This window comes from Alligator mississippiensis, chromosome 11 (genome assembly GCF_030867095.1).
Source record: "Alligator mississippiensis isolate rAllMis1 chromosome 11, rAllMis1, whole genome shotgun sequence".
NCBI classification, from domain to species: Eukaryota; Metazoa; Chordata; order Crocodylia; family Alligatoridae; genus Alligator; species Alligator mississippiensis.
The window spans coordinates 30,364,220-30,378,698 of record NC_081834.1 but is presented as its reverse complement, the minus strand read 5'-3'; the positions used below and the strand labels follow the sequence as shown (position 1 = coordinate 30,378,698).

At 44.2% G+C, this 14,479-nt stretch overlaps 2 protein-coding genes across 10 annotated transcripts in view; one reads left to right on the top strand and one right to left on the bottom strand.

Annotated features, from left to right (window-relative positions):
• Positions 1–14,479, bottom strand: part of NRG4 (neuregulin 4) — a 105,067-nt gene that overhangs the window by 4,569 nt on the left and 86,019 nt on the right. For all 3 annotated transcript variants that reach the window (XM_014606043.3, XM_006261348.4, XM_019477485.2), the window contains 2 exons: positions 5,321–5,470; positions 4–83 (listed from right to left, as the gene is read on the bottom strand). In XM_014606043.3, coding sequence (XP_014461529.1) covers positions 4–83; positions 5,321–5,470 — 230 coding nt within the window. The remainder of the gene's footprint in view (positions 1–3; positions 84–5,320; positions 5,471–14,479) is intronic.
• Positions 1–14,479, top strand: part of FBXO22 (F-box protein 22) — a 73,686-nt gene that overhangs the window by 21,520 nt on the left and 37,687 nt on the right. For 4 of the 7 annotated variants that reach the window (XM_019477484.2, XM_019477481.2, XM_019477480.2 and 1 more), the window contains exon 7: positions 4,216–4,281. In XM_019477484.2, the coding sequence (XP_019333029.1) occupies positions 4,216–4,281 (66 nt within the window). Of the gene's footprint in view, positions 1–4,215; positions 4,282–5,295; positions 5,387–6,193; positions 6,377–14,479 lie in introns of those variants that run through there. The other 3 variants (XR_002087016.2, XR_009455611.1, XM_019477482.2) reach the window with 2 other exon arrangements.

Below are 14,479 nucleotides of genomic sequence, written 5' to 3'. Positions count from 1 at the left end.
CACTGTTGCAGCCATTGCTGCTGGTGGTCTCGGTCAAGCTGGCACCACACTCAGTTGAACTGGTCCTTGGAACGTGGGCCTTCCTGTCCACGAGTGAGTGACCAAACAACCCCAGAAAGGCAAGGGAGAAAGAGCATGAGAGAAACTAATCACAGATGACAGGTGCCTGTAATGAAGGGTGCTTTCACTGATAGAGTTACTTAGTCCTTTGTTGTTTCAAAGAACTTGACAAAGTTTAATTAGCACCGTACACTTCAGTGAGGTAGGCCAAAGATCAGTCACATCTTAGAGAAGGAAGAATGGAGAAAAGAGACATTTGCTCAAGACTACAGAGTGTGTCCGTGTCACAACCAGACTTAGAATTAACTAGTGCAGTGGTGCTCTACCTTTTGGCCCTGTGCACCAGGATTGGGCTCCTTGTTTTCTATCCAGAGTCAAGCCCCACACCACTGCCTTCCCCTCCCCGGACCACCTGGATGGGGCTGTGCGTTCCCCAATTGTGCCCTGCTGCCTCTGCCCAATCCAGCATACCAGGATCACAACCTGCCACCTCCATCTGGGCCAGCACACTGGGATCAGCACTTGCATGCCCAATCCAGAGCACAGGGCTGTTAGCCACCTTGTGGGGCTCCCCACAGGTCAGGAAATTTGGCAGCAAGGGAACAGCAACTGCTGCCACCACTTCCCTGCTGCCAAACTTCCTGACCTGTGACAGCTACACAGGCCAGGTGACCTGGCTCTGCAGGTTGAACACCCCTGAACTAGTGACTGGCTTTCAAACCCAAACTAATATCCTCAGTCCAGGCTGCCTCTCTCGAGACTTTAATATATAATTTAAAAGTATCACAAGGCTATTTAATTCATCATTGAAAATCTATTAACATACCCTTTCAAAATAGTAAGGAGCGTGACGTGCTTTCCAAACCCATTTTCTGAGGCAAAGTAGCTGTTAAAAAGAACTAAGCTCTCTTTCTTCGTTTAACACCTAGACATATGCTGTCCTGAGAAAAGCTGTTAGTTTTTCTCCTTCCCGTCCAGTTTGTGTCCTGTGGTGGCATCAACTCCTCCGCTAAATCTGTTGCCTTGGATAGCACTTATGGCTCTGTTCCTGGAGTCTGTGGTTTAAAAAGGATAGATGCCTCTGCTCTGGTCTGTTAACATGCACTTCTCTTACAGTTAATCTGACCCATCAATGGGTTTATATTGCAACTATAGCAATAATTCAAGGATTTGTTTTCATTATTCCTAATCAGCGATGTAACTGGGGCAGAGTGTCCAGAACAGCCACCCTGAACACCAAGTTGGGGATGAGGGGAAAAAACAGCTACTGCTGCAGCTGCACAAATGCCAGCCAGAAGTCACTGCAGGCCCCGTGTGTTGTCTGCCCTGGGCACCCAGCTGCCTCATTATGCCTCTGCTCCTAATGTTCCTTCTGCTCCCTACAGGCTATATTTTTGCTTTTAAAGCCCCTTAACTTAATCCAGTTAAAAACTTAATCTTGCAAAATCATGGCTGCAAACAGATGTTGTCTTTGTGCCACCAAAAACATTTTATAGCGGCACAAAGTGAAAGCAAACAGATGTCTGTGCCCTTTGTCGTGCCACAAAACCAAAGGATGTGGCTGCAACAAGAGGTCAAATAAATGAATGCCACTCTTTTGTGGTGGACATCTGTTGGTTTGAAGGCAGGAGAGTGCAAGCGGAACAGGACTTCAAGCATGCCCAGGGCTTTAGGGGCCTGATTCTGCAGAGGAATTCCCAGGACACGCAGCATCAGGCCCTGAAGCCCTAGGAGCACCTGCCCTGGATTCCCCACTTGCAGAGGCACAGCCCTGCATCAGAATCCCTAGACGAGACTCAGCAAGAAAAGAAAACAGCCCCATTTGCAGAGGTGCACCCCAAGTGATATCCTATAGGGCCTGAAAAATGGAAAACATGCAGAAAAGTGCCACGCTCTCCATCTTGCCCAGCCAGTGCTCTAATCTTTAGAATCAGACCATTTCTGTTTGCAGTTCACAGTATAAATATTTAGTTACCTTCTCTAAAGTATAGATAATGGTGATGTCAGGTGCCAGAGGCTGAGAAGAATTTAACATATCTTGACCTGGTGAGCTTCTAGAACGGACAGAGTGGACATCACTAGACCACAATTTTAGGCTCCCTCTTCTGAAAAGTCAGAATTAGTGTGTTTGCTTTTTATAGAACCAGAACACTTCTGAATAGAGCTTAGTCCTGCTTAAGTAAATGGCAGAAAATCTTGAAGACTCTTGAGAAGCAGGGCTGGGCTTTTTTAGAAAGCCTTTAAAAATAAAACTCTACAGAGGACCTAGTTTTTTACCTTTGAAAGTCCATGGCGGTTTTGCTATTTATTTCAGCGTAAGAAGGATGAGGTCAGGCGGCCTCACTTTCCCGTCATGAGAAGGCAGTCCGGACAATGTCTGGGCTATGGGAACTGTGGACATTTCAGAACACTGCTCTGTGCACAGCCAATCTGTCTCTACCTAGCTTTGTTCATTTAGTTTTCTCTTCACCAGTCTCTGTCCACTCCTTCATCTTCTTTTCTTTTCCATCCCTGTCCATTTTCATCTGTTCCTTTATGTAATATTTCCTATTTGACTTAGCCATTCCTTCACTTTCCTCTTATCGCTTTCTATCACTATCTCCTCCTACCCACTTCAAATGCTCCTCTTCTCTTTCAGCACTAATCTATAATTTTTCCTTCTGAATACAGGTTCTGCATCCTAAAATGTATTGTCCTGACAAAACTCAGGAAATAATACCTTCAAAACCATAGCTATAACAGCAGATTGTTGGCAGGCTGAATAGGTAAATCAGGGTCCATGTCTACTGAACTTTTTTCAGAGCGCAGCTGACAACAATTAGATGATTCAGGACTGGTTCCTGCTCTTATGCAGATTTGTTTCTGCTGCAGCCTTTCTTTAGGATGAGCCACCTTCCCTGTCATTCCTAAGAGATTTTAAAAAAGGGGGCAGGGGGCATAGTTTATTTTCCTTTATCCCAGAAGTAAGATATCTGTGGGGTCCCATCCCCGCCATGGCCCTTATTTGCTGTGTGATTTTTAGCTCCTTAATTTCCACAGGGGTAAATTAGGTTGAATACTACTTCCTTACTTCATGGAGGTAGGAAAGGTTTTAATACATTGAATTGGAGGGTTGTTTTTACACCCCCCTTAATCTTTGTCTCTCCAAACTGAATATATTTAGTTTCTTTAGCTTTTTCACATTGCAACCCCTTTCATATTTTTGTTGCTTGTTTCTGGATCCTCTTCACTTTCTCTACAACTTCTCTACAACCTTCACATTTTCTACAACAGAGCCATACAAACACAGTACTAATATGTAAGTAAATATGATGGAGAAAGCCACTTTCCTTTATGAGATTTCAATTCCAGATCAAAGGCCCAGATTAAAAACAAACAAACTAGCAGAAATTTGGTATCACAATTTAACGTTTATATTCTTCAAGCCAAACCTCCCTGTTCAAGAGAACAAACCAAAAATTACATGAACCCCAGTCCCTACATAACTCCAGAAACTTGACTGGTACATGTAGTAGCTTGATTTTTAGATAGCAATGTGTTTTAAGCCAAGCATAACCCCATGTAAAAGAAGGTTATTAACCACAGCTGCAGTGATTAGCCTTGTTTATAACTCTGAAGCAATAAGAGTAGATTGAATCACTCTGAAAAAAAAAATCTGTGATTTGCTGATCAGCTCACTAAAGAACCAAGTATTTTCAGCTAGCAAACTTATCTTGTCCTGAGCCTCTAGGAGAAATCATAGCAAGCAACTGGGGAATAAAATGACCTGCAGTGCAAGACTAAGACTAAGATTATCCTTATAAAATGTTGGATGTTTCTTTATGGTTTGACAAATCAGCTCCTATTATATAAGATTTCCCATAGTAGTCCGAGTAATACACTGGATTCAACGGTGTATTTTTACACTAAAGCTATATAGGTCTCATTTGAAAGTTCTTCATGTTGGGGGACTGGCAGGGTTTTGTGCAGTGTTATGTGAATCTCTGAATACCAGGTCCATTTAGCTGCAGTTTTGGTGGGCTGTGCCTTTAATGCATGGAGTTGGGAAAAGAGGGAGGAAAGGAAATCGGAGAAAGCTGGAGTGGTCAAGCATACAGGCTACATACTTTTCTCCCAGTAGATGCCGTTGTGCTTTTTTTTTTTTTTTTCCAACAGTTTTTCTTCCCAGAAGCAAATTTTAGTTCTGAAGATCTGTAAGACTTCTGGCATGCATTCTAAATGGTAAGTGAAAGCCTTGCTTTTCTTATTATTTTAAATATTTAATGAAATCTATTTTCTTCCCACTAACGAGCAGGATTAAATTTAATTAAAATGGCATGCCAAGGTTAGGGTGTAATTTACAACAACTTCCTGACATTGAGATTATCTTAATGAAATTGTTCCCTCTTTTAACTGTGTTTATGTTGAGAGAAAAAAATTAGCGTTTAGTGAGTTTCCATTACAGCAACCGACGTGAAACAAGCCTGGCTATTCTAAGTGTTTTGTTTGTTAAAGGGCCTTTCATTGGACAGGCCAAGTCTGCTGTGCAGAAAGCCAATGTAGATATGGAAGGAATTTTTTTTACTGTTGTTTGATTTCAACAAACTTAAATTCAGACTGAACTTGTTTATGACCTTGACTGTTGGCTATGATTCTTCCCTTTAGTTTCCTGTTTCTTCCTTTACTATTCCTGGGTTGGAGTTAATGGCATTCACTTAGTGGGTTGCCAATACAATATCTCTGCTTTTGTCATGACCAGCCCAGCCACATGAGCCTTAATTTAGTCAAAATGTGGTACTTTAGCTGTAAAAATAAAACACGGCCTAGATGGTTTTGGTTTTCAAAAGTACCTAAGGCCTGTTAACTTCCTTTGGGAGCTAGGCTCCTGTGTAACTTAGATGCTTTGGAAAATTTCAGCTGCAACAGATGTGGTTTCAAATCTTTGCAAACTGGCAATGTAAAAGTGAGTTATACCTTAACTGGTGTTATCTGAGACCAGATATACCTTTAGCTAGGAAAGGAAATAAGCATACCACAAAGAGTGTAAGTGACTACCGATGGGGGAAAAAAGCTTTAAAAAAGAGGCATTCTGGAGAACTGCAAACTAGAAAATAAAATATTAAGACCAGAAAGATGACACATGCACATTAATTATGCTGAATGCCCTAGCATGCCTTATGGATAATTCATTACATAATTTCACATTCAAATAATTAGTACGTGATTACCAGAAAATATTTCTACTTGATTGAACAGCTTCAACACTCTGAAGTGCTTTTACCTGCAAAAGAAGTAAAATGTTCCAATTACAAGTACCCCTAGAAGAACAACTGAAGCCAAGAAAGCTGCAAACAGGTCAACTGTAGCTTGGGTCTTGATGTTGGGCAGCAAAACTTCTTCACAACGGGCTCCTGTATAATTTTCAATACATCTGTGAAAACATGTTTTATATAAATTAGTTCTTGTCTGCTTCCATCCCTTTGGTGGAAAGAGGACTTGCTTTCTGACTCAGTACAATTCAACATTTATATTCAGTTCCATAACAGGTTCCTGATGAACTAAGTACATAAATACTCTATAAAGAGTAACAAGAATTTGACAGCATTCCCTTTAACTTTGTAACATCATTGATGCTTGTTTATCCCATGCCATTCTCTGCTAAATTATTCCAAACTACCCTTTCCTAAATGTTGCTAAATCACTATGCTTTCCACAGGAGACCCTGTGGAAGGGGCAGATTTATTTGGTTAACCAACTGAACTTGGATAGGTTTAATTTCCCACCGCATCTTGTCAGCCGACATGATGTTTTTTGGGACACAGAGGGGGCGGGGCAGAGAACACAGCCCTGCAAATGCAAAGCAGCCCTAAAAATAACTCAAATGATACTTCTCTTGCCTTCCTGCCTGCATTTCCTGCATAGTTAGCTTCCTCTTGTTTGAGAACTCTTACTGCCAGTTATGACACATCAAGGGAATGGGTATTCATTGAGACATGAGCCATATAAAACATTTGACAAATTGCTGTGATAGTTACATTAGCAGAGTATACAAGGAAATTATAAGTATGCCAACACACATTATGTGCCTGTGAAATGCACTTACTTTCATAGATAGACCTAGCTGAAAGGCTTCCATACACCTGCTTTCTTTCAGACTTCAGTGAACCTTTTCCAAACTAAGGAGATGCGTTATGTCAAAAGCTGCAATGATCTCCAGAGAAATAACAGAATTCTATTAACTGATCACCACAGGGAGCTATACCTTTTTAAGAGCCTCTGGTGGGGAACTATACCTCTTAAGAGGCTCTGACTTAGCTGATTGCAGCTGGCTGTTAAGGTAAGCAAAGCCTAGACTCGTGTTATATGATGCTGCTCAGTTAGAATTCAGACACTGAAAAAAGTCCTTCAGAATCTTTGGCTCAGAGCAAACCATGTGTGGTCCCAGGTTTTACATGAACAAACAATCTATCTCGAGTGGAAAAATGGGACAGTTAGCCTCATCTGAGTTGAAACTATGGAAATATGGACGATAAATGTAAAGTTGGTGATTTTCTCTATATGTGTAAGCAATGAATGCCAGCAAAAAGGAAGATTGGGGGGGGGGGGGGGGATTTGTCTTGTCTCTGACAACAGCTGTTTTTGAAGAACTTGATGTTTTGAATCCTTTTTTAGTTAACTCAGCCAGTTGAGGCTAGCTAGGAAACTGAATGCAGAAATGTGAGGTATATTGCACTCCATGTTAAAATGAAACCTAGTTAGACTTTTTAAACTGAGTAAAAAAAAAAAGTGAAACCAGAAGGGTTTGTGACTGATTTCAAGCTAAAAAGTTTGTTTTAAAGCTTTGGGAAACTAAGTCCATGCTAAAAGACTGCATCATGATTGGGATCTGGGGGAGGAAGGGGCAGGAAGAGAGAATCTCTTTATCTTTCTCTCTTTCCTGGAATTCCTAGAATTAATCACTGATATAGCCGTTAAAGGCCAGACTGAAATGTATACAAGATAGATAGTTTTCTGATCCTGTGAGCATGAGAGAGAATGTGAGCAAAAAATGGCCTGAGGCGTAGAGGCATGTAGTGCTTGCAGCTGGAGTCCATGAGAAGTAGCAGATGGAACTGCACATCATGGCCAAGAAAATGACACAAAAACTGGATGACATTACTTCAGATGAGTTGGTAAATACCATCAGAATGAATGCAAGGTAGCCAAACAGGCTGATGACAATGCACTAGCTTAAAGGGATTTTTTTAATATAGGCAATGGACAGTATTGAAGCAGAAGATGACTAGACTACTAGCCTGAAACCTAATGAGATGCATATGCAAAAATGCATGAATTAAATCTTGGAATACTCCCTGATTGTTCCTGTAATAGAGATACTTTCAAAGAGAGAGAAATTCAGTCTCTCCTCCTTCTTCCCCTTCTCCTACTGCTGTGAAATACACCTTTCCTAACAGACTGCTGCATGCAGTCCTCTATTATAAACTGATCCTTAGGCTTACATGACTGTGAAAAAAGGTTGTAAGCTAGATGCTATTAGTTGGATCTAGAACTAAATTACCACTACATGAATATGTTAACTTCATACTGATTTGAATGATAAACAATCAACTTTAATGGTTTGTTCAGTAATTCATACCACACAAAAAGTCAAAGTAAAATAGTTTCACATGCTGAGGTAGTAAACAGAAATCAAGGGGGCTTTTCTGTTTGGTTTTAGAAAATGTACCTATTTACTTATCTAACTTCTTAAATAGATTCAGTGCATCACAAATGGAAAATAAACATTCAGTAACCATATTTACCATACATCTGATACTGTCTTCATTCATTTTTCATTAAAAGAGTCTGGAAGAAGAGTCTGAATCTGTTTCTCAGTTCCTTTTTCTTGACCTTTTGAAGTCACAGTAGGCATATCTACATGCGGCATTTACTGCAGAGTAGACTAACTAGCTCGGCAGTAAATGTCTTATGTCTACACGTGTGGCAGTATGAGACTGCAGGACACTATTGAACTCTGCAGCAGGACAGTACTTGTAAATACAGGGCACTTGAACATGTGATGGGAATTTAATCTCCAAGGTTGCATTCTATGTCCCCTAAATTGAAACAGTGGGTTTTTAATCGAAACCCACCATTTCAATTTTCCTGTCATGTTAGGACAAGGAACCCAATCCTTTTTTTGTCAGAGCCTGCTTACAGCCAGGGTGCCAGCTGCTGGCAGGCCAAGTCAGGCTGCCAGCAGGTTGGGTGCTGCCCCAGCCAGCTTGGGGTTCGAGAAGAGTTGGATTGGCTGGGTGCTGCCTCCCAAGCTGGAGCAGCACCCGGCCTGCTAGCAGCCCACCCAGGCAGCCCTGGTGGGCGCTGCCACTGTGTTGCCACTGGGGTCCCCCAGTCTGGAGGAGGGAGGGAGGGAGAGGGTACTGTTTTTCCCCCCCAATGGGTCACATCCCCTCCCTGGCTGGCAGGCCACCTGAGGAGGAAGTGGGGGTGAAAAATAGCCCTCCAACACCTGGCTCTGGACCCCCAGCTGGGCTGTGCCTGGTATACGATGGGGGGAGCCCAAAGTAGGGGCTTTACTCCCTCCACCTAAGCCAGAAGCCAGGGCATTCCCCCCACACACACACACTCCCTCCTCAGCTGCCAGCTGGCCAAGGAGGGGGCATGGGCAGGTGGCTGGCCCAGTTCCAGCTCTGGGTATGGGGGAGAGAGGGAGAAATTCCCCTCTGGAGGTTTTCTCCTTCCCCCCATTATGCCCACACCAGGAAGACCAGAATGGGTCCAGTGCAGGGTTGTGGGGGGGGGGGGGGTCCCCCACCCCTGCTTCTCAACCAGCCTGGACTGAGGAGGGAGGTGTGGCCAGGGGGACCAGATCCAGGAACGGGGAGGGGAGGAAGAAATGCCCCACTGGAGCCGTTCTACCCTCCCCCGTTCCTTGGTGCTGGGGAGACCCTGGCTGGAGGCCAAGCTGGGGCAGGGGTTTCCCCCCCATGCCCCCTCCTTAGCTGGCTGCAGACTGAAGAGGGGGCATGGCTGGGGGGATGTCTGTCCCCCGGCTCTCTGCAGTGGCCGGCAGGCTGGGAGGTGGCTCTAGTGCCCCCTACCGCCTGACATAGGCCACTGCGGGGGTCTGCCTGCCTTTCAGGTTTGAAAAGTGAACATCAGTTCACTTACTTATCAGTTCAATCTAGGCAGTTTACAGAAAATTGTTAAGATTGATATGATTCAGCCTTAGGCTTTCTGACTGTCTGTACTTAGCCCAAATTTCTACAGCAATTCATTATAACATCACAAGTGAACTGGCTTCAGGTCAGGAATAAGATGCCCAATATTTGAAAATCAATGACCTGATTGGACACAGAATTATTCCCAACTTCTTAATTCATTTTCTTTGCATGCACAGAGAAATAGTACATTCCAGTATCTCAGTTCAGTCCTTCAAATGCTCAGTCTTATTTTCAGTTGTCAGGTATCAAAGTTATCTATTACTGATTACATAGCCATCACTTGAGACCTGATCTGTTCCTATTTATAGTACTTGATTCCTGAGGGCTATGTTGACCAGGCTTAATCAATTGATTGCTAACATTTAAGACATTCTCCATAGTCTGTCACATGTAATATGTTATTTTTATAGTATCCTTCATATAAAGTACAAAGAATTTCATATAAAGCATGCAAAGAATTTAACATTGTAATAAAATAAAATATAGTTTTAAAGAACAATGCTCCTCTCATTTAAGTAGAAAGAAGGAAATGCTGAATATGGCTGCACTAGAAAAGCTGCAACAGAAATAGTGTATGCACAAGCGGTAAAAATGCATATATGTATTCTTGCAGGCTGATGGCAGGGAGCAATGGAAGGAAAAAATCCTAGAAAAGGAAAGGCAGATAGGATTCAGCATCATTGTAAGAGGCAGTCAGTCACTTGAAGGAAAAGATGGGGCAGCAAAAGTAAAAGAGACTTTCTACAATTTGTAGAGTTGCAGAGAAGGGCCTGGGGAAAAACTAAGATTAATGAAGTAGTCTGATAAGAGAAGAGAGATGTGGTAAGTACTCCAGGAGTAATACTAAAAACTAGAAGGAAAATGTTGAATGTGCTGGACAGAAAAACAGCAAAAGTCGCTGAGAATGTGGTGGCACAATTTTATTAGCTGCAGAACAGAACTTGTTGAAATTTGTGCCTTGAAGCACTAAGAGGTAGAGAAGTTTTTATAGCGAGAGGTCCTAGACTGTGCAATGACACACTGTAATTTAATCTGAACACTGAGGCAATAACCAAAAATGGCAGAAGGAAAATAAACTACTTGAGTAGTTCTCATCCTGTTCTCAGGATGAAAGCATTCCCCTTCCAGACCTAGTAGAAGTTTCTTCATTGATTCTATTCTTTGCACTTCAAATTGTAGCTTTTAGGGAGTTTTCTCTGTTCTCCCTACAGATGCACCTGCATGCCTGTAACATGAGGTGGAGGTGGGACTCATCTTGGCCCATGCATTCTCCTCTTCAGCTCCTCTAGACCAGTGGTTTTCAACCTTTTTTAATTTGCAGACCCCTACAAAATTTGGAATGGAGGCACAAACCCCTTTGGAAACTTGGAATGGAGGTGCAGACCCCTTTGAATTGTGTGGGTATTCACATACTTTTGATTGATCATAGTCATCTTTCGCAGACCCTTTAGACATAGTCTGTGGACCCCCCCAGGGGTCTGCAGACCACAGGTTGAAAACCATTGCTCTGGACTAATCTAGTACTCCCCTAACCCTGAAATGCAAACACTATTTAGAAACTGCAGCCCTGTAGCCTAAATATAACCATATATGTGTTATAGTTTGACAAATGTCAGGTTCATCTTCTGGTTACATTTTCAGCCTTTACCAAAAACATTAGGAATGATAAATGTGCTGATTAAACTATGGTAATGTAAAAGTGATGTTATAGCTATGATTGTCCAGGAACTAACAACCTAAGAAACCCTTGCCTCTTGCATATTTTTTATTAAACTAACTGCATAGTTGGGAAGTGCAGATACATAGATGGGAGGGATAGTGACTGGTAGGGGGTGCATGTGCCCCCCCTGACAGGGCTGGTGCCCCCCTGATGGCTGACACCGACACTGTCGGCAAGGCTGGTGCCCCCCTGACAGGGCTGCTGCCATCAGCGGCTTCTGTGGGTGCCCCCCAGAGTCAGGAGGCACCAGTCACTCATGGGTGGTGATGATTGTAAAAGCAAATCTAACTATCTAAATCTAAACTAAACTAAACTAAATCTAACACCTTCTAAGAGGGAAAATGTCTTTTACTGAAGAAGTCTGGAGTGCTGTAGCTGTGATGGTCCAGGAACTATGCGAGAAGCATGGGTTTTTCTAATATCTTTTATTGGACCAGCTGTGTAGAGAGATGCTAAACAAGCTTTTTGGGAAATAAAATGCCCTTGCTTAGGTCAGGTCAGGTCTTTTTATATGGATGTTTATCTAACATTTCTCTCAATTGTGCAGTTGATTTGGTCCAACAAAAGATATCACAAAACAACCCCTAGCTGCTTTATGAAGATGCTTTTTAAAAGTAAGTGGGGGAGAGGCTAGGCAGATTTTTATACTGAGTGAGGATCTCTCCCCCTGCCAAAGACTAGAATATCCACTTAAATCAGTATAACTTCAATGATTTTGGTGGAGTTATTTGTTGATGTCAAGTAGGAAAAGGAGGCTTATGACTCTAACAGGCATGTAGTGTGGCTTGCACAAATGACCATCAAGATTAAACTATATCATGACATCACAAAGGTAGCAATGCTTATTATTAGGAGCTTTAAAAATCAGTGCCAACTTATCAGTCTGCCACTTCTATATACAGCCAGTGTAAACAACACTGGTAGGTATGCTTGGCTCACAATTGCTGGATTCATGAGCAAACGTGATGCAGCACTATAAATGTCTGCAAGAGACAGAAAAGCCCTGCCATAAGCTTATTAGGAAAGAATTATACTGATCAAGCTTTATGATCAGAAATGCAGGAATACCTATGCAAAACGTGTTAGTGAATGCTTTCAGCATGCTGGCTTAAAAAAAATCCTGCCACATAAGAAGAAAACAATTTAATCCTCCAAGAAATAAGGACAATATTTTGAATTTAAAATTAAAAGATTAGAATAAAACACTGAAAAAAATCAATAAGTGAAGCAGCATGGCTGAAAACATCCAAAACCATTTCAGATGGTATCAAAATGTTGGCTTTTCTTGTAACTAATATATATATTGTTTAATACATACTATGTATAATGTGTGTGTGTGTATATGTATATAGAATAGAGGTCAGATCCAAAATAAAGTATTTGAGTTCTTAACTTCTATTTAGGTGTCTAAACTCACATTGACATTAATGGAAATTTAAATACCTAAATAACCGCTTTAGACCAGACTCTAGATCTTTTGGTCTGCAACAGGGCTACAGATGGATTTAAGGCAGCAGTGACAATGCAAAGGGAAAACAGGTGTAAAGAGAAGGCCAAGGACAGAAGTTACACACAAACCAGTTTAAGTGATCAGTGACTAGTTTAAATTTATAACAGAACAGAAGTTCAGTGCACATAAACCAGTTTTAAAATGGCTGAAACTGGTTTAAGATAAACCTGGTTCAGTATAGTGCCAGGCTTCATTGATATGGGTCAAACTGGTTTATGGAACTTCTGTCCCAGATTCCTTCCAGGTTTAAGTTAAATCAGAGTCCCCCAGGATCCCAGCATGCTCTGCAGCCATGGGCAGGGCTGTGCTGTCTGCTCCAGACAACAAGGCTGGCCCTGCCCCTCTGCTCTCTAGCCAGAGTGGGGGTAGGGGCATGGCCAGATGTCAGCCCCACATGGCTCCCTGAAACAAAGGGGGCAGGAAGGGGGTTTATTTGCCCTTCCTCCCCTCTTCCTCAGGGGACCTCAGGTGCTGACCCAGCATTGCCCCCCAAGGCAAAGAGGGCAGGGAGAGGGTTTATTCTCCCCCACTTCCCCTTCTCACCAAGGGACTGCAGCTGGGGTCTGCCAGCCCTGGCTGCTGCCTCCATCACTTGTCCCAGGCCAGGCAGACCCTGGCTACAGTTTCCTGGGGGAAGAGAGGAGGGAATAAACCCCCTTCACCTCTGAGGGCCGTGCTGGCTGGTGTCTGGCCATGCCCCTGCCACTGGAGCAGCAAGGTAGTTGGGGGGGGGGGGGGAAGGGGGCAGGAAGCCTGATGGGGGCAGCAGCCCCTGTCATGGTGTCCTGGGTGGCTGTGCTGCAGGCAGGAGTGGGGTGGGCATAGCTGCTGTAGCCTGTGCGGGGTGGGCAACAGTGGTGGCAGGGCTGGGAGGGGTGGCTATGGGATGACCATAGCTCCCCAAGCTCCCCCTAACCAAGCTGAATTTTGGGGTGGCCATAGCCACCCAACCTCCCCCCTCTCCCCCCATCCAGTGCAGCCATCACACGCCCTGCACAGGCTGTGGTAGCTCTGCCTGCCCCACTCCTGCCTGCAGTGCAGCCCCCCACCAGGAAGAGGCTTGCACTCCCTGGGACACCATGATAGGAGCTCCTGTCACCATCAGGGTCTTCTCCACCTTGCTGCTCCAGGGGCAGGGGCATGGCTAGACCCCAGCCGGCATGGCCCTCTGAGGTGAAGAGAGCAGGGAGGGTGTTTATTCCTCCTTTTCTTCCCGGGAAACCCCAGTTGGCTGGGTGCAAGCAGCGGAGGTGGCGGCTGGGGCTGGCAGATCCCAGCTGTGGTCCCTGGTGGGAGAGGAGAGGGGAGGGAGGCGGGAATAACACCCCCCACCCCTTCTTCTCAGGGAGCCATGCTGGGTTGGCATCTGGCCATTCCCCTACCACTGGAGTGGGGAGGGGGTTGGGGGAAGGATCATGACAGAGACTGCTCTTCTCTGGCCAGGCAGACCCCAGCTGGAGCCCCCAGTGGGAGAGGGGAGGGCATGGGGTAATAAACCCCTTCCTTGCCCCCTTCACCTTGGGAGGCTATGCTGGGCTGGTGTCTTGTTGGGAGCCAGGGTCTGGCCACACTCTTTCCCCTTCCTACCCCCCACCAAAGCCTGGCAGGGCTGCTTCCCCCCTCTCCCTCCAGGCACACCCCGGCTGGGGTCCTGGCAGGCCAGGGTTGGGGTTTAAACCCCTCCCCAATCATACTTGGGCCTGCCGGGGCACAGCTATGCCTCCCCCAACTCAGCTTCCCTTGGCCACTGCTGAAGAGAAGGAAGGGCTCACTCTAGCACCCCCTGGCCTGAACCACTGCAGGCATGTGGCTGCATTTCCAGAATCAAAAGTGAATGTCTATATACTTGCTTGGCAGTTCATTCTACACAGGTTAAACTAACCTGCAAAAATTGAATCAATTCAGGTTTAGGCTTTTTGAATGTCTGTACTTAGCCTTTGTCTTGTACATTGCTTGATGTGGAATTCTTCATGCTATCATTAAGAG